General features: G+C 41.0%; 4 protein-coding genes across 4 annotated transcripts in view; 1 reads left to right on the top strand and 3 right to left on the bottom strand.

Moving 5' to 3' along the window:
- The window catches only part of nf1b (neurofibromin 1b), a 60,606-nt gene that overhangs the window by 27,961 nt on the left and 6,262 nt on the right, over positions 1–26,383 (top strand). The window contains exons 35-51 of the mRNA XM_060895539.1: positions 216–326; positions 17,769–18,201; positions 18,497–18,837; positions 19,002–19,204; positions 20,150–20,343; positions 21,102–21,242; positions 21,889–22,168; positions 22,339–22,553; positions 23,047–23,108; positions 23,275–23,389; positions 24,101–24,202; positions 24,495–24,635; positions 25,204–25,330; positions 25,406–25,537; positions 25,629–25,764; positions 25,835–25,992; positions 26,166–26,288. Of these exons, the coding sequence (XP_060751522.1) occupies positions 216–326; positions 17,769–18,201; positions 18,497–18,837; positions 19,002–19,204; positions 20,150–20,343; positions 21,102–21,242; positions 21,889–22,168; positions 22,339–22,553; positions 23,047–23,108; positions 23,275–23,389; positions 24,101–24,202; positions 24,495–24,635; positions 25,204–25,330; positions 25,406–25,537; positions 25,629–25,764; positions 25,835–25,992; positions 26,166–26,288 (3,014 nt within the window). The remainder of the gene's footprint in view (positions 1–215; positions 327–17,768; positions 18,202–18,496; positions 18,838–19,001; positions 19,205–20,149; positions 20,344–21,101; positions 21,243–21,888; positions 22,169–22,338; positions 22,554–23,046; positions 23,109–23,274; positions 23,390–24,100; positions 24,203–24,494; positions 24,636–25,203; positions 25,331–25,405; positions 25,538–25,628; positions 25,765–25,834; positions 25,993–26,165; positions 26,289–26,383) is intronic.
- Positions 3,981–6,266, bottom strand: LOC132863354 (uncharacterized). Its single transcript, XM_060896123.1, has 2 exons — positions 6,167–6,266; positions 3,981–4,808 (listed from the first exon to the last, which is right to left on the bottom strand). Exon 2 carries the CDS (start codon positions 4,788–4,790, stop codon positions 4,458–4,460), a length of 333 nt encoding a protein of 110 aa, XP_060752106.1. The 5' UTR covers positions 4,791–4,808; positions 6,167–6,266; the 3' UTR covers positions 3,981–4,457.
- Positions 8,438–11,305, bottom strand: LOC132863353 (oligodendrocyte-myelin glycoprotein-like). The gene is made up of 2 exons (XM_060896122.1): positions 11,149–11,305; positions 8,438–9,978 (listed from the first exon to the last, which is right to left on the bottom strand). Exons 1-2 carry the CDS (start codon positions 11,157–11,159, stop codon positions 8,715–8,717), a joined length of 1,275 nt encoding a protein of 424 aa, XP_060752105.1. The 5' UTR covers positions 11,160–11,305; the 3' UTR covers positions 8,438–8,714.
- LOC132863242 (uncharacterized) lies at positions 13,578–16,686 on the bottom strand. The gene is made up of 2 exons (XM_060895944.1): positions 16,485–16,686; positions 13,578–14,611 (listed from the first exon to the last, which is right to left on the bottom strand). The coding sequence occupies exons 1-2, from the start codon at positions 16,621–16,623 to the stop codon at positions 13,881–13,883; spliced, it is 870 nt and encodes a 289-aa protein (XP_060751927.1). The 5' UTR covers positions 16,624–16,686; the 3' UTR covers positions 13,578–13,880.

Raw genomic sequence — 26,383 nt, 5'->3', positions numbered from 1 at the left:
CACTCCGTCCAGGGTGTATCCTGCCTTGATACCTGATGACGCCTGAGATAGGCACAGGCTCCCCGTGACCCGAGGTAGTTCGGATAAACGGTAGAAAATGAATGAAGATGACTTCAACATGACATTTCTGTTCTTCTACACAACTCAATAATGAAGTTCAACGTAAAAAATCGATGATGAATCTGATGAATCAAAATTCTGACTCTTCGAACCAGGCACCAGGTTCATGAAAAAGAAGAGTTCAAAGCCTTGAAAACCCTCGGCATTTTCTACCAGGCAGGAACATCCAAGAACGGCAACCCCGTCTTCTACTACATCACTCGCAGGTAAGAGTTTGAGTTAAAAAAAAAAAAAGGTACTGCTACATTTGTCTATTTAATTTGTTTTCCCGGTCTGATTTTATTTCGAATTTTTGGCCGGATGATATTTTACTTTCTTTTTTAATTAATTTATTTTTTTTATGCATTCTCGCTTTGTAAAAAGACGCCTTCATTTTCTGAAAGGTGTCAAATAAAATTGGATCAAAATCATTTCACCTCAGTTTTTGGTTTCATTTTGTTTGAATTCTGGTTTTAGAGACCAATATCATCAGCGTAGCATGAACTTAGAACAAAAAAGGTCAGGGCCGAGAACGGATCCCTGAGGAACACCACAGCTAAGAAGATTGAGAATGCAAACGTTTACAGTCTATGGCTAATCGAGTACAAGCGTTTTTTTGTTTGTTTTGCTTTACTTTGTTGTTTCAATGCAAAATATGTTGTTAGTAAATTTCCTAAAGATCTCCAAGAAGCTCAGAAGGTTTTCAGAAGCAGAAGAACACCAGGACAGTGAGGTTTTAATGAGTTAGGCTTTTTATTTCATGCTAACATTTTAAGACTAAACCCCAAAGGTCATATAAGCACATATTAAAATATGGATATTCTAATCGGTTTCATGAATATTCATCAGGTTCAAACCGAGAATAAAGGAAAGTAAAGGATTCAGAGGGTTTCTTCATCCATGTTACACAATTACTACATTCTTATTAATTCATCTCAAGATTTCGGAGCATCGGTTACATGCTGAGACGGTTTGAGAGAGAGTCAGTGTGAAAGGATGGGGGGAAAAAATGGACATACACCAAACAAGAGAAAGAGCAGAACATTTCTACACATGGTATCTTCTAACAAGAGCAAGATTTAACTTGTAGGGCATCAGGGGTGCAAGATTTAACTTGTAGGGAAAAAATATACAGAGAGATTTGAAAGCATGGAATTATCTCCATGAGTTTAGCTCAAGATGAATTGGATGATGTTCTTCAGGATGTTCTGCTGTTCCTGGTCTTGCAGTTGGCTCTGTAGAAAGTTCCACCGGTTCTCTCAAGCTCTCGTCTTGTTTTGGACGAAGCAGCATGGACCAGTTCAGCAGTTACAGCGCTCTTAATGCTCAGTAACACGGTAACATGTAGCTGAAGCACATCGGATCACAGAAATACAAAGGACAGTAAACACACCCCTGGTACAGAAGAACGAAAGTGATAAAAGTCCATTATATTGTCGGATTGTGTTAGATTTCAGAACGAAACAAAAAAGTATTCCATCCACCCAATCTACTCGGTTATTAGATTCTTATTCGGTGATGTGGGGATTTGGAGCGCCGATCATTTCCTGAGCCGGTTTCCGTCCAAGCCGCTACTTCATCAGCGCTTGAACGAAGAGGACCATCGGCACTGTGAGAAAGAGCAGAATGCTTCCACCTGGGGAGGTGAAGATGGTGGCCAAAGCCCCACTGGTGGTGGGGATGGTGCCACCAGTTCCAGACATGGATGAGCTGTTGGTTGTTAAAGTAGAAAGGCCCAGACCCACCAAGCTGCACATTACAACCAACATCACCACAACGACCTTCATCTTGCTGTTCCTTAAAGCCTGTAGAATGAACTGCAACGAAAAACACAGCTGAGTTCAGGCAGGGACTGACTTGCGCTATCACTTTGCCCCCTTTATTTTTTTATTTCTTTCCGCTACCGGTTCACACGATCGATGATGTTTAACCCAAAAATAAGAACGGAAAAAAACAGAATCAACTGAGCAAATCCTTCTCTTTAATGTTAATATTTTAAACCAAAAAAAAAAGTTACCTTTTTTGTGCTGAATTGATTAAAAAGAATACTGTGTTTGTTTGTTTTTTTATTTATTTATTTATTGCTAGCTACGTTTTCTGCTTATAAACTCTAGCTAGTAATCGTTCTCAAAGCTCCACTCGGTTGCTTACAGATTTAGTTGCTGTTTTCTGAATCCTGTTTAGAAATCTCAGGACGCATAAAGCCTTAGTGTGGCGCTTAATAAACACTACAGACGTTAGCGAAAGTCTATCAACCCTGAGACTGATACTTTTTTTTGTAAGTAACTAAATGAAGAACTTTTTAGCTTTTTAACATCAGTAAACAAATTCTATCTGAAACAAATTCCTTAATTAGTGGAATTTTACCCAAGCATCTGAAACTAACCTCAAGAAAAGAAATAGAATTATATACACAATTTACTCATTTCTATATTATTAATGGTATCGAAAAACCGTAAATATAAATGTAACGTGACGTAACAGCTTCGTTATCGATAACGTCACGTTTCTGGACTTTGCAGTGCAACAAATTCAACAATTAAATATAAACGTGTACAGCTTTATTAGCTGTATTGGTATTTTATTATTCTTTTTTTTTAAAGAACTAGTTAATTTGTATAAACACAAAAGATGAAGACGTTAAATTTAAAATTCAATAATTTTTTATTTAGATTTTTTTTTTTTTGAAAGCTGCTGCAAAATTTTTTTATCTCTTTAATGTTACGAATTTTAACGAAAAAAAATCTGAATAAAAAATTTAAGCACAACAATTCCGCCCATCACCCTATTCATTATTTAGCTAGGCATCTCGCAGAATTTAGGTTAGCGCACGCAGACGGATTCAGATCGAGTATTTATTCCGTCGTGATGAGTATCGTGATGTTATATGATGTTCTGCTCACCTGTGACAGCCAAAAACAAAAGATGTGTTGTCTTCTGCAGCACCCGCACCGTATTCTGGAGCTTTATAGCGAGACTGACGTCATGTGACTGACATCGTGCAAAAAACGCTTTGTTTAGCACGTGGCTGCCACGGACGCCGCACTTTCATTTGATTAAAGTTTTGTTTTTGTTTGCTGAAAAACCTTCTGTTGCTATATAGATAAGATCGGTGCATGTAGTAGTTTGTCACAGGTGGCGTTTTTTTTCATCTTGTCAGCAAAAAAAAAAAAAAAAAAAAAAAAATATATATATATATATATATATATATATATATATATATATATATATATATATATATTTTTTTGCTGACAAGATGAAAAAAAACCGCCACCTGTAGAATCTTTAGAATCTTTCTTTAAACTATTATATATATATATATATATATATATATATATATATATATATATATATATATATATATATATATATATATAAAATAGTTTAAAGAAAGATTCTATATTTTTTAAATGTCTAATATCTAGTTAGTTTTATTTTACAGACCGAGTCACCGAACCTAACAGTTCCCACAGACCCTTTAAGATAGATTTTAGAGTTATTTCTAAACATTTCTATCAATATCTCTAGGTCTTGTTTATACTCTCAAGCAAATCAGAGTAAATAATAAAACCGCTTCTGTTCTAAAGCTGTAATTAATATAATAATAATAAAATCACACGCTGTGCTACGGGACGTGATGCTTGCTTTTTCCTGACGCCTACGTCGTCATCAGCAGATCAGAAATCTAGCTGGAGCTCTTCCTCCCCCTTCTGGTGCTTTAGATACTGTCACTTTAACAACCTGACTGGGGATCTTTCACTCAGAGCTTCAAACTTTCTGATTCTGTTCCACTGACCCGAGGTTTAGTGTAGAAAAGTGATCCATTCTTTTAAAATAAGCAAGCAGATTTCCAGTGAGATAATTGTACAGAGAATATTTAATCATCACCCATAAAACCATCTACATCAGTTTACATCTTAGATGTGCTGACCCGAGTGCCGAGGCGCTGCAGATCGTCCCTTTGGTTCTTTACAGCTTCTGCGTCCGTCGAGCAGAAAAGACGGATCGTTGGTCTTGCTTTGAAAGAACGACACGTCTGCAGCGTCGACACGGTCACAGGTTATGACAAACCTAATTCATTGTGTTAGTTAAACTGAAACAGAGAACGATACGTTCGTACAAGCGCAAGGAGTACGTTAGGAATAGAACTAGTTGCTTTTACAGAAAAATAGAAGCTGTTTATATTTATATTTACATACACACATATATAATATACATTGGATTATGTTGTCAATTAGAAAGAAGCTAACAAGGATTCCATCAACCCAATCTACTTGCTTATTAGATTCCTATTAGGTGATCTGAAGGTTTGCGGTATTCGTTAACCGCCCGTGTGAAAGGAAGCAGCGTTCTGTCCGTTAATTCAGCAGCAACGCCATGGAGAAGACGGCCGACGTGGTCAAAAGGAGCAGAAGGTTTCCACCTGAGAAGGGGAAGCTGATGGACTGAGCCCCGTTTGTCTTGGCGGTGGTGGCGGCGGTGGTGGTGGTGGCGGCAGCAGCGGCGCCACCAGCGGCGCCACCAGCGGCACCACCAGCGGCACCACCAGCGGCACCACCTGCGATAGTTGTGGTGGACGTGGTGGTGGTGGTGGTGGTGGTGTTTGTGCTGTTGGTGACCATTTCACCTTTTTCAAATAGGCTGCACATTACAGACACCAGCAGTAGACATGTAGCCACACCGAGCTTCATCGCGCTGTTCCTTCAGACCTGGAGAATGAAACACAGAAAGTGGATAAACTCTACATAGTTCTGTTCTGTCCTTTTCCACCTTCATGTAAATATACAGAGGTGTTTTTAACATTAGTACAGAACTGAAGGGGCGGAAGACCAGCGATCAGTACGTATCATTATACAGAATAAACCGATTCAGCCCTCAAGGCTTATTCTTTTTATTATTTTATTGGTCTTTGAATTGTCGGTTGTCTGCGTAAGCCAAGAAATACTGTACATATACGTAACAGATACGTAACAGCTGTAAGTATGTCCAAAAAATGACATCATGGTGTTTTTGTGCCATGCAAATTAATTTTCAACGTCTTTTAAAGGCGTTCTTTACAATAACACACTTTATAGAACGTTTGCACAAAAGAAAGCAAAAGAAAAAAGAAAACGCAGCACTTTATTTTCAATGAGAATCTTTGGATCTAAAGTCCAGGATAGAAACACACACTGTTTGTAAAATGTTGTATTTTATGTATTAGGTTGGTGCAGGAGCTCTTAAAGTACTGCTAACCAGCACATTGAATTTAACACAGAAAAATAAACAGATAGAGACTTCGCAAAATCTCAGTTTCTAGATATGAGTCTCATTGACAAGCTGCGGTCTGATTCCTTGCGGCTCGTCCACACACCCGACAGGAAGAACAGGAATTATCTTTACATTTTAGTGATGCTATTATTTTAGTAGGGGCTAGAAATAGTAATCGTGGGCCAGCAATAATATTGCTCTGGGTTATGAATGAAAAAATGACCCTTTTAGCTGCTCGGATTCAGATCTTAAGGCAGCGTAACATAAATCTCTGTAGATTAATAGTTGACGCATACAAAGTTCTAGTGTTAAATGTAAAACATCGAAATGCTGTTGATTTTTTTTTTTTTTTTTTTCTGATTTAAGCTTACGTCTTTTCAAATAATTTCACTAAACATTTCGTAATGAATCATTTTCCAGAGTACATTCAAATAAAATGCTTAGAAAAATAATTAATAAAAAAACAAACCAACCAAACAAACAAAAAACACAAAACACTTTTATATCTTTTTGTTTATATTTTAGAAGGGTGCCAATAATTTTGCAACTGTATGTAAATGCATGCAATCGTCCTGCAGTAAAATTGCTCATTTTGAAGACGTTCAGTTCAATAAGCTGCGATTTCATCTTACAGATTTGTTAGTTTTTTTTTTTGTTTGTTTGTTTTTCTCTTCAGGGTTTGTTTAAAAACCGTCACTTAAAAATACGGCTTAAAAATCCTTTTAACATCCTGAACCCCGTTTTGTTGAAACCCACACGCAGTAAGTTAAGTTAATACTCCATAAGTACGATCGTAAGTCGCATCTCGCTCACTCACCTGTGATGTAGCACTCGAAGAGATGAAGACGAATGACGGCGGACGACGTGTCAGCTCCTGTATTGTGTTATCGGTGCCGTGTTATCCGCACGTTTTATACACACGCCGACCTCAAGACGCGTGACGCACACACTTCGCTTTGCTCTGCAGTTAAGTAGTTGAGGCAGAGCAGAGTTTCATTTGATTAAACTTTGTTTTTGTTTTGCATTTGGAGATGTGGTGGCATTGCGCTACTTAAAAATGAAACAAGTCTCTAAACTTCTATATGGAGCGTGATGACTTTTTATGTTCCACACCGTTTTTCATCCGAACGATTCATTTATTTCTGTGTTACTCAGCACTGTAAAGATTAAATAAGATAATAGGATGTGCTGGATCATGGATTATTTTATTATAAGCTGCTCAATAATGATGGTTAAAGCCACATTGTTAAATTAAAGCATTTTTTAAAAATTTTTAATTAATGACCAGGATTAATTATGTTGGCTTTGTAGAAAAAATTTATAAAATTTAATGCGGCCTAGGGCTTTCGAGCCACATGCACCAAATTCGGATATGTTGTAGACCCTGGTCTGAAGTTTGTTGCTATTACTTTTCTAAGCGATACGAGTACCGGTACTTCCGGTACCGGGTCTCAAATTGGCCTTTTTTCCCATAGACTCCTATTATAAACTTTGGAGGTTTATAACTCGGCAAGCTTTTAAACTATCTACACCAAACTCAGCCAGCTCCTTTATTGTGATACTCTGAACAAAGGTTTAATTTGGTGTACCGACTGGCCTTCCGGTTGTGCCGCAGCTCCGCCCCCAAAATATGCAAAATCAAAACACTCAGAACAATGAGGGGAACTTCCTCAGGAGAATTCGGATGACGTCACATGCTCATCTCCACTTGCCTCCAAATGTTTTGTCACTCTATCTTTCTATCCACTTACCTCCAAAAGTAACACTGACCCTTATGTCCACTTGCCTCCAAAAAGCACCGGCTTTTGCGAGTACTTGGCTCGTCAAAGCCAACATCAAAGTTTGTTGTGACGAACTTTACAAATCTAGTTAAAACTTGTTTGGCAAAAAAGAATGCTTGATATCTGATATGAGAAGATATGAGAATATGAGAAAGATGCTTGGTATCTTCTCAGAGTTAGACTATGTATCTTTATTTTACATTTTTTTCTTTTATGGTGCTCCGTTTAACAGCAAAGCCACAGATGCTGTTTCCTTCAGATCGTTTTTATGTTCCTGTTTTGTTTTTTTTTTTATTTTAATGCAAGCGTTTGTGCCTACCAGTGAAAAATCCAGTAACTGTAGACGTCAGAATGACGTGCAAGAGATCTGCATAATCCTAATGAGGAACCCAGAAATTCGAGCAGGAGTTTAGCCAAATTCTGGACACGCATGTCTTTGCCCACGTCGTGTTGACGCAACAGTTGAACGTAATCAGGAATGGCGACACACCGGTGTATTGTGCGCTTATCCACACCGCTGTGATGGAACTGAGTGCGTCCTCAAAAGCTAAAGACTCATGACGTAGTACTGTGAGGACAAAGCAATAGGAATAACACACCGCAGTGTTCAAAACATTTGCACTCATTTGGGTTTCTTCCTTCCCTGCTGGTGCTTTTGAGGAAAATGGAAAGTGGAAAGTGGATATTCATGCATTTTACTTTTAAATCCCGGGCTTTGTGTTTTTTGTTTTTTTCTCCCCCGGTATAAATGCTTCCAGGTCATGATCCGCACCCATTTTTGGAATAAATCAGGACACGAATCTTCAGTGTCACAAATGTAAAAACAATCTGCATTTAATCTTCAGGATCTATACAAGCAAAGCAGCTGTAATGGTGAACTGATGTACATCAAAGTGCTAGTCGTTATCATACCCGCCAAACACAGACGTTCTCCTTACCGGCTATGATCAACCATAATGGGAAAATGTGTAATGCAATACACAAGTGTATCACACTGAAGAGCAAAACCTTTACTTTTAGCATGTTACTGTAGTACTGGTGAAAAGCGTCAACGTTTAGATTTTAGGGATTAAACAACGAGCCTCTGAAGCAAGGAAGATGCCTCGGGGTGTGATACGTTTTCAGTTCTGTCTCTTAACCCCTTCAACACTGTTACAAACAAATTACAGTTACCGTTTCTGTGTCAGTATGACACGACTGCAACACACCGGTGAAATAGAGGACGTACGTAATTATGTGCAATGCAAAGTAAGGGATCCAAAAGGAAACAAGTTTTTTATTCTGTTGCTCACCTTGCTGTATTGTTCGGTACAGAGTCTTCTCCATTCGGTCGGTTTTCCCGACGTGGATCGAACCTAATGCTAAGACTACGTGCTAAAAGATGTCACGTGGTCAGTGTGATTTAGTGCAAGACTCCGTTTGTAATCTTACTTCTTATTTTTAAAATAAATACTATACAAAGAGTTTATTTGTAAGATTAATATTATCAGGAGCAGTTACAGAGCATGGAGATTACTGAAAGATCTGCTTTGTTTATGGAAATTTTACTTGGATCATGATGGAAGCAAATCTATAGAGGTGTTTTTACATGAACTGGTGAGAAGTTATCAGAAAGAGGACACTTAGCAAGACTGTGAACAATAACCAAGCTTTGTTTTCCGGGCTCGCGTTTTTGCCAAGCTTCTGAATGGTTCTCCTGACGCTCCTGGTGCGAAGAGTGGTTGTCCTGCGTGTGCTTGAAGTGGAGATGCCACTGGTAGTGAGGAGATCCCTGGTGACAGGCATGTCGGTGGGGAGAGGCAGGCTTGTCGCGGAAAGACTTTCTGAAGAAGAGGTCAAAAGAAAACGATGCCCAAAAGATTCCTCATTGTTATCTTGATGACTAGAGAGTTTGGGAATCTTCCTGGTGTGCTGAGAGCCAGTGAGCACATCTTCAGACATGTAGTGGGTAGTCACCCCAGTTAGGAGACGATTGAACTCCCAACCCGGTCCGCCACGTGGAGCAAGGGTGTAGGAGGCAAAGTACCACCCTGATGTCACCCTTGCATGTTGGGCATCTCCACAGATTGACCAGGTGTGGCACGGGCAATCCAGCACATGCGCTGAAGTGTACCTGACCCAGTCCATCAGATATTTGATGTTCGAGAAGTCATCACAGGCCCAAGGGTTGTCTCTTAGTGTGATGAGTTTTAGTCCATGGAGTTGCTCAAAAGCACCTTCACACACTGTGGAAAAGCGATTGGCATGTAAGTAGAACCGTGATAGCCTGGGTAGGCGGTCTAGTGACCCAGGCAGGATCTGTACCAGTGTGTTGTGTGACAGATCTACCATCTCCAAGTTCCGGGGCATGTTAGTAGGCACCGTCCAGAACTTGTTGCAGCTAAGGTTTAGAGCCTGCAGGTTTGGTAGCGTGTTGTTGATGAACACGACCCGCTCGAGCCTGTTTACAGACAAATCCAGTAGACGCAGGTTCCAGTGGTAGACCGTGTCATTCTTCTCCAGAAGGCGGATGCGGTTGCCCGAGGCATAAATTTCCCACAGAGAGCGGGGCAACAAGGCAGGCATGCGGGAAAGTCGGTTGTGAGAGACATCCAAGGTGCGGAGGTGGGTGTAGGGGGCCAGGACGTCGTCCAGGTCAGCCAGACGGTTGTGGGACAGATTGAGAGAGTGGATGTTGAACTGGATGCCATTGGGGAGGGTTCTCAGTCCTCTCCAGGAGCAATCTACCTCTCTATCGCTTTCACTGCAGGAACATATCGAGGGACATGCTGCATCGATGCACCGGGCCAAAAGCAGCAGCAGAAGTGTACAGTGCAGTAGAGCAGCTTCACGCATCTTCAAGGCACACCTGTGGGAGACAATAAATCAACCCAATGTTAGTAACCAAGAGCCATTTTCATCTACCGTCCTGATGATGGATGGATCTCTTTTGAGTAGCACATGGTTGCAAGTACACACTACATACAGTAGGTGTCAACATCTGCAGATTAGTTTTTGTTTTACATTTAACAATTTTTGTAAATGTTGTCTTACCCGAGCCATCTCAAAACCTTCTGCTTTTTCAACAACTTTGACTTGTGAATTTATGTATCTGGGTTTTGTGACTGGTGAGTTTATATATCTAGAGCCCTATTCGGACGGGATTAGTTTTACTTGGGGACGTGGAGTAATGCAATTTTACCTCAGGACGTCTGTAATATTAATTAGCCAATTCGCACGGGACAAGACATCTCAGTAAAACTAGCAGAAGTGGGAGGGGTAACTCGCTTTATGCACCACAGTAACCTCCTTGTCATCATGTGCGTATGACGTTGCTTCCTGTTATCACGTGCGCAAACAGACAACATGGCACCTCCATGCTTGCAAAACGTGCCAAAAACTACTTTTAAACAGGAAATGACGGAATTTTACCGTACATATTTACAGCGGGTCTAATCGGACGAGATTAGTATTATCTGAGGTCATTTTTCCAATCTTGCTTGTACGCAATGATTCCACCTCTTTCATTTTGAACCTTCAGAAACACCACCCGCTCCATTGAAATGCATTCGTTCTTACTTGATTTATTTTTCAGCTAAATCAGATACTTTCCTGTTCATCAGAAAGCACGAGTGATTGCACCAGGTGCATTCTGGGACATTATCCAGTACATACACTGGTGAAGGAGTCGCAGTACAACGTGTGACTTGTTCCGTATAACTACATATAGACAAACTGCTAACAGTGTCAGATGCTCATAGCGGAAGGTTGTGGTTTCTACTGCAGCATCACATTAAGCCTCATTTGGCTTAACTTTGATACTTTAATTATGGTATTAGATGTTATGAACGGTAAGTGGCCTGAGAAATTGCTTCACAGCATATGCTGGAGAGCTGAGCCATGCTGTAGTCGGCTGTTTAAAAGAATGTTTAGGTAAAAAAAAAAATCTTGCCTTTGCACGTTAGATTGCTGACCATCAAAGTTACTGAAGATGCGATGCTCTGCTGGGATACATGCTACTGCATTGTGAATCACTCACCTTTTTTTCATCTCTCTCCCGTCATTTCTTTGCCCCTCCGGTTGCTTCCCCTCCCCCGTTTGTCCTCCTTTTACAAGACTATAAACTGCAGCCGTTATTTTGGTCCCGTCTTGCCTTATAAAAGATTATTCCGGTTCTTGGACACAGACACAGTGGTGCAGTGAGAGGGTGTACAAGCACCTGCACCGATCCAATGCAGCAACAACAGAGTCTGAACTCGTGCTGTTAGTGGAGCGGAACGGTGTGTGTGTGTGTGTGTGTGTGTGTGAGTTTGGAAGAGGGGTAGAGGGAGTGATGGGTGGGCGTTGCAGAAGTAGAGAGAAGTGCAGAGTTGTCCCAGCTCGCATGCTGGTAGAGAGGTAGAGGAATTGCTGACTTCATTGTTTCTACTTTAAGATCCTCCCACATCACATCTCTCCTAAATGACTTGAGCTCTATTTGTATTATTCCTAACCTTCGACTAGTCTTGTGATGCTTCCAATTTACATGTAGTTTTTATCTGGTTATAGTTACCTCCTCAAAATGAGTTCCTGTCATCACTTGTATCATTGCTATAAACAATCCTCTTTGTCTTTCTTTCTTTCCTGATGCTGAACTGACACTAAAGACTTCTTTACTTATCAGGACCTATCGTCAACCTACCGTCAGAGCCGCACTTGGGGGAAAATAATCAACACTTTTCTGACCAATTACAGTCCAGATTTCACCAGAGAGGCCCGGCTCCATTCAGTCCCCATCACCTCCATCACTACATCTTTTAGCCAGTGCCTTGTTTTGAATTGCGTCAGCCATGTCGTACATATTGGGACCAGTACACCAATTTGAATTGGAAATCCTTTTGTAGCAATTGGTAAACTCTTATTTGTTTAAATGGAACAGAATTAAAGAGGATTTCTATGCGCAGTTATAGCCTGCTGGTTATTTGCAATCTCCTCAGATTCTTACGCTGGCAAGCAGGTAAGCGTAGGAAAAGGAAGTGTGTGTGCATGTGTGTGTGTGTGTAGAACAGAAAGGAACAACCCGGGACAGAAGTTTTGAATGGTCTTTCATTGGTGCTTTGTCTGCTGAAGGCTGTTCTTTCAGAAAAGCAGAATTCTTTAAGAGCTCTTCCGTGTAGCCCAGCAGTGCCAAACACTCTGCCCACTAATCCCATCTTCTCCATTCAGATGGGGAAGTGTGTAGCTGTTTGTTTGGACTAAATGTTCTCATAATACATACGTACCTTCTTTTGCTAATGAGCCAAATGGGTAGCTTTTAGTTTGAAGTAAAGGATAAGGATAGTATTGGGAATTAGGGACGTTCTTCTACGTGTATAAAGATCATGCAGGTCATGTTCGAGGTTTATATATTGGTCTGGAAAAGGATGTGAATTCATGTAAATTTCCTGTTGGTTAAATACAAGATTCGAGACACCTTGGTTCTAATTGATTTTGTTGTATTAAAGGTGGGAGGTACGATGTTTGAAAGCCAATGTTGACATATATAATCACCAAAACAAACACGCCCCTAACCCAAATGGGTCCCACCCCTGTATCGATAGCTCCGCCCACACGTACATACGTAACCCAGGCGACTACTGAAAAGAAAAGTGTCTTTATCATAGCTGAAGGGTAGAACAATACGATTGCAGATAAACAAACAAGCAAAAATGACACACAAGCATAATCATGTAAAGTACAAAGGCATATATTAGTTCTGTGTAACAAAGCAAAACCAAAGTTACTCACCTATCGAGAAGGAAAAAAGCGCCTCGGCGTCTTAAGTAAAGTCGGTCACATATTCACAGATTGGAGTTTCCCGAGTCAATAACTCCTGAGCTAAACGCTGTTACTACACAAAACGCGGTTGTAGCTGCGTCTCTAAATTACTACGATAGAAAAGAGGTGTTATTTGTGTAGTAACAGCGTTTAGCTCAGGAGTTATTGACTCGGGGAAACTCCAATCTGTGAATATGTGACCAACTTCCTGCTCCTTCAGTTCTCTCCGTAGTAGTAGTTGCCTGATCCTATATTAACACACGTTCTACTCCTTGCCTTATCTTAAGCCTTTCTTCACTTTCTTTCTTTGTTTTTATCCTCCATGTCAATGTTAAAACCGCTTTCTGCTGATGTCACACATGCGCACTGAACACTCTCTCCGCCTATATTGACAAGACGCACCCCTTTCTGCTCATTGGCTACACGTTAGTTTTGTTCATCGGCCCGACTCAGTTTTCTGAAGCATTTCTCAAACATCCTGCTGCACCCCGCCTTTAAATATGACTTTATTTTACCTTCACTGACTCCTGGCGCTGTAGCTCCACAACTCAAGCCACCTACTGTATAACCCAAGCGACGTTGTTCAAATTTGCACCTTTTAGTGAAAGTTGCATTATTACAGACGTTACGTGATCAGACGATCTAATCAGGGCAAAAAAAAAAGAGACGAGGCATTTTGAAATGTATTTATTTATCCATTTCTTCCAAAAAAGCAAGGTTTAAAAAAAAAAAGCAAATAAACTCAGCAGTATTCGTTGACTCTATACATGACCGTTATTTTGGTATGAGTCATTTATTTGAGTCATTTACAAAAGCAATACCTTATTCTTAAAGTCATTTCTAAATTCAGCACAGAGCTTTTAGAAATTTGTTGCCCAGAAACAAAAGCTAGACGACAGACTACAGATACACAGGAATTCGGTTCCTCCGGCGGTTGGAGCTGCGCGGGTTGTTTCCGTGACGCCAGCAGGATTTCTATTCTGCCTTTTCCAAATCTTCCATCTTCAGAGCCGTTTGGTCGGACGGATCGACTTCTTGGGTGGGCGTGGCCTCACTGGTCCCACTGGTGTCTTTGGCTGTATTTTGGTTCTCTTTGGCGGAGACCTGGGAAGCTTCTCCACCCACCTCCTCTTCTGGGGTTTGCTCCTGTGCCTCATCTGCCTCATCTGTTGTCTCAATCTCCATTTTCACAGAGGAATATTTGACGTCGGATTCAGAAGGCTTACCATTTACGCTGCTGGACGATTTCATCACGACCATCTTGTCCTTCCTGACACGTCTGCAACGTTTGCAGGCCATGCACATAATAATCAGCAGCAAGAAAAGACAGACTAGCAAGAGTATTACGTTTGCATAAAATAGTAACGTGTCCTTCATGTTCGTGAGCTCAATCAGACAGCCTGACGGCTTACATGACGTCTCATTCGATTGCTCACTCGATGGCTCACTAGATGGCTTACTCGATGGCTTACTCGATGGCTTACTTGATTGCTCACTCAATGGCTCAATCAATTGCACACTTCTCGAAGTTTGAGGTAACTTGGTTTGGTGATCGTCGGCCGCTTTGGATATCATTGTAGATGTTCTTAAGATCGTTTGAGAGATTTTGGTTGATGATTCCGTCGTTGTCCCGACTGCTGCATTATTTTTTATTCCTTCCAGACTCACAAGCACAATGAAGCACACAAAGTGATGCATTTCTGAATCTGAAAGAGAATTAAGGAAAAGTTGTATTATTATTATTATTTATTTAGTTGTTTGTTTATTTGTTTATTTATATATTTTTTTAAATAGTGCACTGAAATTATTTTCCTGTTTGTACATTTGATCGTGAAACTCATCGGTCCTCTTCATTCATTCACTCATTCATCCATCGTTTTTCTTCTGTTTTATGAATAAACCATATTTATTTTTACTTTTATATAGATTTTTTTTTCTTTCTGTAATGAGACATTTTGTATTTCTGTCTGTTGTTTTTTCTACTGTTTGGAAATACAAATTATGTAGTTGGTCCAAGACATATTTTGTTTTTTCTCCAAGCCAAAAGTCCTACAGTTCGTTGTAACCTGTTTAATTAATTAATTAATTAATTAATTAATTAAGTTTTTTTATGTACGTTCTTTAATAAAATGCAAATCTCTGTGGCTTGTTGATTTGAATTTCCATTGCCGTTTGTTTCTACCAGTGAGGGGAAAAAAACCCTCCCCACTCTACTAAAAACCCCACTCCTTTACGTTCTATTTAACAATTTCAGTCGTTTCTGATGATTCACTTAAAGTCAACATTGTAAGGATGAAAGCTTCAAGAGCATCAATTTCTGTATGTCGGCCTGTGTAACATTAATGTATTAATTTCTACAGCTTACTTAAGTTTCAATTACTTTTACTTTAATGCACTTTATTACAATGTTTAATGTAAATCTATTTTATCTATCTATCTATCTATCTATCTATCTATCTATCTATCTATCTATCTCTCTATCTCTCTCTCTCTCTCTCTCTCTCTCTATCTATCTATCTATCTATCTATCTATCTATCTATCTATCTATCTCTCTCTCTCTCTCTCTCTCTATCTATCTATCTATCTCTTTCTCTGTCTATCTATCTATCTATCTATCTATCTATCTATCTATCTATCTATCTATCTATCTATCTATCTATCTATCTATCTATTGTGTGAATTAATTTATTTATTTATTTTCTTTTTTTGTAATTCACTGTTTTTATTTTGATAGAACACACAAAAATACATCCCAACAAAAAGAGAAAAAACCTTTTTAAACTATTGCCCTCCCAGTACCACCCCCCGTCCCACACCTATCCCATCGCACCACAGGACCTATATAAATACAAAAGTAAAACAATATAAGATCAAATATTTATATATATATATACATACATATATATATATATATATATATGTATATATATATATATATATATATATATATATACATATATATATATATATATATATATATATATATATATATATATATATATATATATATATATATATATATATATATATATGTATGTGTATATATATATAATTGGTAGTAATATTAACAACAGAATGACATCTTTAGACTAAATAACCAAAATCTTGGTTCTAAATAACCAAAATCTTGAGATTATGGAAATCCAGTTCTTCCACATAGATAGAGAAGCAGGCTTCGCGTGGTTCCAGGTATAGTGATGAATTTGTTTTTATTTATTTTATTTTTATTTGTTTTTATTTATTTTATTTTAGGACTATTTACGAAAGACAAAAGACAGGTGCTTTAACTTTAGCTACTGCTGGCGAGTTAGCAAGTGGTTATTATTATGATTATTAATCAGCGCTTCTTACCTAACAGCTACGTTCTGTTTGTATATTCTACAAAGGGTTGAGATAAATACAGAGCATTACATATACGTTACTGATATATGCTGATAAAAAGGACTCGCTGTTGGGGCATTTAGAGTCCTGGAGGCTTTCTGATATGAAGACGAAAAGTATTAAGTATTTAACCTTCTGTAAGATTTCAGTCCAACAAGCCGACCTGGTGTAGGTTAAGATGAAGGTTTGTTACTTACCTCGAGATCTTCGACTGGCGTTGGCGAAAAGCAGGGAGATGTTGTCAGGTGGAATCAGTGTGTGAAGTGTGAAGCAGCTGGTGATGAAGCGTGAGGAGTTTGGGCTGTGGCTGTACAGAATCGCACCCACGACTGACATATTTCCTGTCCTTCTTTCACTTCTGCTGTGGGTTTATTTGAAATATTTTTAAACCTGCGTGTGGCTTGCCATGCATGTTAAGACCTCGTTCTTTGTCCTCGTTCTTAAGCAGTTTTAAGGTGTCAGGGTTGGATCCTTGTTGTACTGTATATGTTCAGTGTATGTGTATGATAGGATATGTATATGATCCTCAGCTTGGTAACGGTTTACTGGATGTGAAGGTGGTGCGGATGATAATATCGGAGATATACATATATATATATATATATATATATATATATATATATATATATATATATATATATATATATTTTCTTACAGAATAACAAGCACACACTAGAGGAGCGCTCTTCATCATTCCTGTGATAAAAAGGTTAAAAGCCGAAAGTCTCGTAAATCATTACCCTACGATCTCAAGAGCAAGTTTATTAACAGATAAAAAAATTCGCAGCAATTCAGACATTCTTACAAAAATATAACCATTAGGTTTGTTGCACCTTCATCTTGAGATGTTTCCTCTTTCATCATTTTTAGGGAAGTCACCTCAATTAGAAAAAAAAGTGCGTTTACTGTAAAAAGAAGCAGTATTTGCATACAGGATTAAGACGAGCAGGATGATGACGACGACGAAGCCGACAGGCTGATAGGGGAAACGAAATTAGACTTTTAGACGTCTTTTTCTAATAGAACAAAATGAAACCTTTTTCTGAGGAAGCGCCGGCTTTTCTTTTAAACTCGAGACGTCTTTGTCTGGATATCTTGCTAAGCATTTCGGTTATGTGTGTAGCTGGAAACAAGACGGGAAACCTTTAATAACCGATGACAAAAAAGTTTAATAGAAAACAGCTTAATTAATGAAATGAGTATAAATTTTAGTCCTTTGGGTTCAGAGGTCATTTGTGAGGATTTTTCAATTTTTATTACTTTCATAATCCCCTTCCGATGATGAACACAGTAAGAGCTGTTTCATCTGTTATCTAGATGAAATATGACCATTAGCCTTAGCGTAGCTTCTTGTTTTGCTGACATTTCATCAGGGGGGAAAAGTAGCTTGGAGTTCAGTTATTCCTCCTTCAACCCTTTTCTGAAAGCTGCCTTATTTCAGTCTTTACTCTAAACCTTTTCCCTGCTTTCTCCTCTTTAAGGTTTAAAACTGGCCAGATTAACGGAGACTTGCTCATCTACCACGTGCTGCTCACTCTCAAGCCCTACTACGCCAAACCGTACGAGATAGTAGTGGACCTGACCCATGTTGGCCCCGGCAACCGCTTTAAAACCGACTTCCTATCCAAATGGTTTGTCGTCTTCCCAGGCTTCGCCTACGAGAACGTAGCAGCCATCTACATCTACAACTGTAACACGTGGGTGAGGGAATACACCAAGTACCACGAGAGGCTCCTCACCGGCTTGAAGGGCAGCAAGAAGCTGCTTTTCATCGACTCGCCTTCAAGGCTGGCTGAACACATCGAGCTGGAGAAGCAGAAGCTTCCGGCTGCCACGCTGAGCCTGGAGGAGGATCTCAAGGTGTTTCATAATGCTCTCAAACTGGCCCACAAGGACGCCAAGGTGTCCATCAAGGTGAGCGTGCTAGAACCGTTCCTCTGACGCTTGGTGATGTGTTGTTACGTAGTTAGTTTACTAACAGCAGCTCAGATTGTAATTCAGACTGCTGCTGTAGTGAAAGCGATGATGATGAACTTCCACAACGGTAAATGTGACTATAAAGGGATAAAATCTGAGATGCTCTTCTGCAATAAATTAAAATACTGTTTTGCTCTCAAATTACTTTTAGTTCTTACTGAAAGGTACACAGAAAATGGTGTTAGTCCAGCAAGTAATTAAGTCTATCATTTCCTTGTCCCTCCCTCTTCAGGTGGGTTCCAACGCGGTGCAGGTGACTGCGGCAGATCGCACACGGGTCTTGGGCCAGTCCGTCTTCCTTAATGACATCTACTACGCTTCAGAGATCGAGGAGATCTGCCTAGTGGACGAGAGCCAGTTCACCCTGACCATCGCTAACCAGGGCACGCCGCTCACCTTCATGCACCAAGAGTGCGAGGCCATCGTACACTCCATCATCCACATCCGCACGCGCTGGGAGCTCTCTCAGCCCGACTCCATCCCACAGCACACCAAGATCCGGCCCAAAGACGTGCCCGGGACGCTCCTGAATATCGCCCTGCTCAACCTGGGCAGCTCCGACCCTAGTCTCAGGTCACTAACGGTTACACCTGAACTATAAAGCTGCCAAAAAGTAACCGATAACACGAACTAGAAACGGATAAAACGTGTGCTCTCGAATGTATTTTTAAAAAGTAATCGTTTCGTATTTTTACGTTGTGACTAATTTTCTAGTCTTCTCTCTCTCGTGTGTGCAGGTCAGCAGCCTATAATCTCCTGTGTGCCTTAACCTGCACCTTTAACCTGAAGATCGAGGGCCAGCTGCTGGAGACATCGGGTCTGTGCATCCCGGCCAACAACACCCTCTTCATCGTCTCCATCAGCAAGACGCTGGCAGCCAACGAGCCCCATCTCACACTGGAGTTCCTGGAGGAGTGCATCTCCGGCTTCAGCAAGTCCAGTCAGTGCCTTGTTCTCACCTCGTTCCTCTTTTATTATTGTCTTTTTGTTATTTTGACAGTCACCGTGTCCAACGAGGCTCGTGAGGATCGCAATTCGCTCCTCAGTCCAGAAACTCAGACATTAGACATTCTGATTTCTTTGTTGATTTGTTACTACAAGTCCTAACCTCCTGGCATAGGCATCCAGGTCCTGGGCCAAAATATAATATAAAGAGGTTCTTTTTTTTTATCATTATGATGGAGTTTTAAATTGATTTCAGAATTCCTACAAATCCCAAATAATTATTATTATGTTAATATTATATTAATATTTCTTGTGCTGTGTTTAGAAATGAAATATACCATATTTATAATCAGGTGCTGTTCGATCGGTTCTAATTATTTCTAAAGCTGACAGTTTGCTGACTATTTGTTTAGTCGGACATGACGCTTATGGTGTCAGTCTTTTTTTTTTTTTTTTTTTTTTTTTTTTTTTTTTTTTTTTTATCGAATCACTTTATACAATAATTTTTGCATGAGCAGTTCAGGAGCTTTGAATCATTTACTCCTAAGTAGCTTTGTTTGTGCGATTGATGCTGCTGCAAAATAAATAAATAAATAAATATTCAAATAGTTGGTATTGAGGTTTCAAAGCCAGTCCCAGGCTAATGGTACGGCATGTTCTCCCCACTGCTGGTGTTGCACAGCTAATCTACTAAAATCACTGACCATGGAGAGTATTAGAACCATGCAAAAATATTGCAAATGATGCCATTTGCTCTGCCTGACTATATAATTTGCAAAATCTGCAAATGACTGGCAATACAGTATAAATATAGTCATTTGCAAAATCATGGGTTTTCTCAGCTCGGACTTTTGGTATCAGACTTTGGTGTTAAAAACAGACTTAAAGATCACCAGCTGGGATTGTTGAGGAAATTAAAACCTGTTCGTTCTGTGTGTAGGTATTGAGTTGAAACACCTCTGTCTGGAGTATATGACTCCTTGGCTGCTCAACCTGGTTCGCTTCTGCAAACACAACGATGATGCCAAGCGTCAGCGGGTCACCGCCATCCTGGACAAGCTCATCACCATGACCATCAACGAGAAGCAGATGTACCCGTCCATCCAGGCCAAGATCTGGGGCAGCCTTGGTCAGGTACGACACGCCGTCATCCTAACAACATCAGATCACGTGCGTATGTGCAGTACGCCAAGTGATCTCTCCACAGATTTACTGGAGTAGGAACAGCTGGACTTGTAGTCACAGCTCTAATCTCCTCAAGGAACTCTTACTTCCTTATTTTTGATTATAAAGACATTAGGTTTTTTTTGGTCCTCAGGGCTTTGGGGAGACCATGCAAATTTTCACGGTAGAAAAAAAAAATCCCCAGCCTCAAGGATGCCGTCTGTCTGACTGAAACAGCTGTCCAGCTGAACATTTATTACTCTTCTGGCAATAAATACAATCCAGTCGTTTTCTATAGCAGTAACTCGGACAGCCAGTGCGTCCTTATACATTATTAATTATAAACAAAACAGAAGCAATAAAAAAAATAAATCTTATTATAAAATGTAATTGACATTGATATGGTGGATCCAGATGTTCAGTAACATACCAAGCTGCTTTTTTTTTTCTTACCGTTAATTTACGATCCCTTTAAACTTGCAAAATAAATAAATAAACACAAAACCCTTCAGCCAATCAGTATAGATTTATTCCACTGATTTCAGATAAGGACACGGTCATTTTTTGACATCGTTACAAATTGAAGGAAAACTTGTAGGAAAAATAATCACATGATATCATTTCCTCATCCCTCGCATACAGTACTGTAGGTGTGTTAATACATTTAATATGATGACGGTGGTCCTCACAGCTCAGTCTGTCTCTGCATCATGTTCCGTCTGCTCCAGATCACAGACCTGCTGGACGTGGTGTTAGACAGCTTCATTAAGACCAGTGCTACAGGGGGCCTGGGCTCCATCAAGGCGGAGGTGATGGCGGACACCGCTGTGGCTTTGGCCTCTGGCAATGTCAAACTGGTGTCTAGCAAGGTAACACACACACCAGTGTGAGTAACACTAACTCATTCGCAAGGTTGAAACTGGACAAAAATGAGTCAGCGAGAAGGAGGAGGAATTCAATGAGTCTTTTTAAATGTTTCTGTCTCTTTCTTTCTGATTTCATTTTCTCTATGTGAAGGTGTGTGAATGTAGTTTTTTTTCTTTCCCTGTTTTGAATTTTTTCACAAATCCATATTATGACTGCGTAGATTGTTCAAGTCATGAGGCGAAGGCCGTGTGAGGTCGTGCCAGTGGGAGGCATGCCAGTGGATGGCGTGCCCGAGCAGGAAGGCCCGCACAGGGGCTGCTTTGTCCCCAAAGTATAAGGGTTTACTGGGGTTTAAAAAAACCTGCTGTTTAACTTCCTGTTTAACGCTCCGTGAGAGACGAACGTGCTAAATCCCAGAAGGTTTCAATAATTTAGACATCCTGAGATGTTGTACTGACGTCTAATCTGCATTCACCCTAAAAGCGTCTGCATCATGTCCAAACGTAATAAAGCCGTAAACTCGGCCCAGGAAATTATCAGGATAAATGTTCTGTATTGTTCTCCAGCCACAGTTTCTTAATAGTTTGTTAATAAAAATCTCATCATCAGAGTGTTTATGGTGCTGATCATCTGAACTTCTTAACCCAGGTCATTATCCGCATGTGCAAGCTCATGGATAAGACGTGCCTGTCGCCGACGCCGACGCTGGAGCAGCACCTGATGTGGGACGACATTGCCATCCTGGCACGCTACATGCTCATGCTGTCCTTCAACAACCTGCTGGATGTGGCAGCTCATCTGCCCTACCTGTTTCACGTAGTGACGCTGCTGGTAGCTACGGGGCCGCTGTCGCTACGCGCCTCCACGCACGGCCTGGTCATTAACATCATCCACTCGCTCTGCACCTGCTCGCAGCTCAGCTTTAGTGGTGAGGGAATGCGCACAGTGTGTGTCGATCTTATGTAGTTCCACTCCAGGAAAGATCAGTCTGTGTAATTAAAAAAAAAAATAGGACTTTCATTTCTAGCCTAATTCACCTGATCAAGGAGGTTAATAACGAACGCTGTGTGTTTTTATTTATTTTGTCCACTTGAGCAGAAGAGACCAAGCAGGTGTTGAGGTTGAGTCTGACCGAATTTTCACTGCCCAAGTTTTACCTGCTGTTCGGCATCAGTAAAGTCAAGTCCGCGGCCGTCATAGCTTTCCGCTCCAGCTACAGGGATCGCTCCTTGTCTCCGGGATCGTACGAGCGTGAGACCTTTGCTCTCTCCTCGCTCGAGACGGTGACGGAGGCTCTGCTGGAGATCATGGAGGTAGATATACATTAGATCAGTTTCTCAGTCTTCTTGCTGGTGAGCCAGCCAGGAAGTTTCTATCTATTTCTATTTCTCATTCACATTTTTTTTTTTTTACTATTTGATTTACACACCACCTTTTTCCTTAATGTTACTCTGGCTTAAGTTTAAATGGCCTGAATAATATTTCTGCTGTAACCTAGAAAACCGCAGCACTGTGTACTTGCTGACACGAGCTTGTGTCTCGGTTTCATTTACTAAAAACGTGGCCTTTATATTTTTAGCTTTGAAGTCTTGAGCACTTCCTCGTGCTGCTGCTGCCATGTTATTTTAACTGCCTTGAATAACCCACAGGGGTTTTTTTCCACACACCACACACTCACATTCTACACCCTGAATGGGGTTAAATACCCCAAATACCCCTGGTTAAATACCAGGGACGTGTTCAGCATTGGCATAATGAACATTGTGATTCATTTGTGAGTAATCAGGTCTCATTTCTTCCTCTCAGGCTTGCATGAGGGACATTCCAGGTTGCAAATGGCTTGATCAGTGGACTGAATTAGCTCAGAAGTAAGTTCTTACCTGCTGCGTTAGTCACCCGCTGTACTCTGTTCCATGCACTTTAAATCACAGACGCAGTACATGAGACACCTAGAGGTACCAGTGTAGTCAGTGAGTTATCCTCACAGCGGATTTATTTATTTATTTATTTATTTTTTTGCTGCTCCGTCCTCAGGTTTGCTTTCCAGTACAACCCTTCTGTACAGCCCAGAGCTCTGGTGGTGTTTGGCTGCATCAGCAAGCGCATCACTCACGGTCAGATCAAACACATCATCCGTATCCTCAGCAAGGTGAGAGTCGCAATGCACGTCACACTATTTCTGACGTATTTCCAACTAGAAGCCACTGGAAAGCAGCTCTCAGAATCACCCAGAACGTGACGCACAACCCATTAATACATAAAAATCTGTCACGCTTGTCAACCAAAGACAAAATACGCGAGGTGACAACCGTGAGGTTTTTACTCATGTGTTTTAGAACGAGCGAGAATTTAAAGACAGCGTTTCCACAGGGACCTAAAGCACGGGGACGGTTACGCTGTGCATCGCTAAGGACAATCTGAGCCGTCGTATTACGTTCTGAAATAAAACTATAAGTTTATGACGCGTGACCTGAGTGACCTAAGGAATGATGGTAACCGTAGTAACACAACCTACTTGTCTCCTGTACTGTACAGGATTACGGGATTATGAACATTAATGAATTAAATTGGAAGCTTTTGCAAAGGTGTCGTGAGATCTGACAAGGAAAATTGTATTTCAGTCAGCGCGCTAATCTCTGTGTCGTTGTGATTTTTGCGTCACTTGATTCTAATGAAACGCGCTACGGTGCTGCCTTTAAATAAGCGATAGCATCGTGCACTTTGGTGCACTTTTGCTGTACATTTCCTGTTTTAGCAGTTGTTCAGCCAGACTTCCTCTGAAGCCGAATAAATAGCTGTGAATGCAGAGTGCCTGTGTTGTGTGACTCACTGCCTAATAGACCCTTTACTGTTTGGACAGGGTCTGGAGAGCTGCTTAAAGGTACCAGACAGTTACAACAGCCAGGTGCTGATCGAGGCCACGGTTATTGCTCTCACCAAACTGCTGCCCCTGCTGACCAAGGTACACCAAAAACAGACCAGATAACATAAAATCCACACACACATCACATCACTCACTCACTCACTCACTCACTCATTTTCTACCGCTTATCCGAGCTACCTCGGGTCACGGGGAGCCTGTGCCTATCTCAGGCATCATCGGGCATCAAGGCATAATACACCCTGGGCGGAGTGGCAACCCATCGCAGGGCACACACGCACTCATTCACTCACCCCCCACAACATGACACACTTATAAAACTGACAAAGCGTGAAGTAGATGAACGTCGTGATGTTGTGTTTCTCCTGGCTAGGACTCGCCCATGCACAAGGCTCTGTTCTGGGTGGCTGTAGCAGTCCTGCAGCTGGATGAGGTGAACCTTTACTCGGCAGGCACGGCCTTGCTGGAGCAGAACCTTCACACGCTGGACAGCATGCGTGTCTTCAACGACAAGGTGCTCCATGCATTTACATCAGTTCATCCAATTCACTGGCTGTCATTCGAATCACAGGTTTATGTTCACGGAAGGAGCCTCCAGTTTTAGTCAGAGGAGTTACGAAAGGACGTAAGTGCCGTAACAGGTGATCACAGGAGCTAACTTGTTTTACAGATGTTCCACAGCATTCGACGTAACTGTAATTGGATAAAAAGTACTATCTTTATGTTGTTCTTTATGGAATAAAAATGCTAGCTGATGAAAAAGTGATGTAGTTAATAACAGGATGGTTACAATGACTCTGTGAATATAAAAATCTTACTGTTTCGTGTCAGGTATGAGAATGTGTGGTTGATTATTCTTACATACAAGCGCTTACAGTGTTATGAGGTTGTGTTACGAAGTGTTCACAATAGAGACGGGGGAGAGCACTTTGTTTGGCACTTTGTTTGTTTGTCTGGAGTCAATCGAATATCTATAGAATCCAAAAAGGGATATAAATTCTATATATTTTACTCTGGTACGTCAGTCTCAGTAGTAGTAAGGCTGACGTGGCGGCCATTACCAGTTTGTTCACGCTCTGCAGAGTCCTGAGGAGGTTTTTATGGAGATCCGTAGGCCCCTGGAGTGGCACTGCAAGCAGATGGACCACTTTGTAGGCCTCAACTTTAACTCCAACTTTAACTTTGCACTTGTGGGACATCTGCTTAAAGGTGAGACGTCTAAAATATTCGCTACCGTGAAAAAACGTGTCTGAGAAATGAACCGTTTCATCCCTTCATGCTCAGGCTACAGGCATCCCTCTCCCACCACTGTGGCACGTACAGTGCGCGTCCTGCACATGCTCCTCAACCTGGTGGGGAAACATCTCAACTGTGACAAGTTTGAAGTCAACACACAGAGCGTCGCCTACCTGGCTGGTGAGCGCCGATTGCTCGGTTCATTTAAACACTGATGAGCTGCTGTGTGCGCTCTTTTTGACCACTCTCTATTTATTTTTGTTCTCTGTAGCTCTGCTTACAGTATCAGAGGAAGTGCGAAGCCGGTGCAGCCTGAAACACAGGAAGTCTCTGCTTCTCTCTGATGTTGCCATGGAGAACGTTCCCATGGAGACGTACTCGATGTGCACTCGCCACCCTAGCTGCAGGTCCGAACCGCAAGATATAATGTCTGTGACCTGTAAATAATTACAGCTTAACAAGTTGTTGTTATTACAGGACATTGAGAGAGAACCACACGTGGGTGTCTCCTAAAGTTTCCGAACGGTACTTGGTTGCAAACTACCCTATCGTGGGGCAGATCAGCCCTCGGACACGGAAATCCATGAGTCTGGACATGGGCCAGGCGTCTCAGGCTAACACCAAAAAGCTTCTGGGTAAAATGTGACACTACACACACACGCATACACACACATACACACACATACACACACACACACACACACACACACACACACACACACAAAGTCTAATGCAAACTAATGCAGTCTGAATAATGCCAACTACAACTTCCTGTTTGTGTGTGTGTGTGTGTGTGTGTGTGTGTCAGGGAACAGAAAAAGTTTTGACCACTTGATATCAGACTCTAAAGCACCAAAGAGGCCAGAGATGGAGTCTGGCATCACAACTCCGCCCAAGATGAGAAGAGTGGCAGAAAACGACTACGAAATAGGTTTGATTTGTGCATGTGTGCTGCATAGTGAAGAAAAGATGGGCTGTGTGTTTGCACGTGTGGTTTGATTGCGTCATAGATGCAAGTCACAGTCT

Source organism: Tachysurus vachellii, chromosome 20, assembly GCF_030014155.1.
Source record: "Tachysurus vachellii isolate PV-2020 chromosome 20, HZAU_Pvac_v1, whole genome shotgun sequence".
NCBI lineage: Eukaryota > Metazoa > Chordata > Actinopteri > Siluriformes > Bagridae > Tachysurus > Tachysurus vachellii.
Note: the sequence above shows the minus strand (reverse complement) of the source record. Positions and strands in the feature narration are given on the sequence as shown.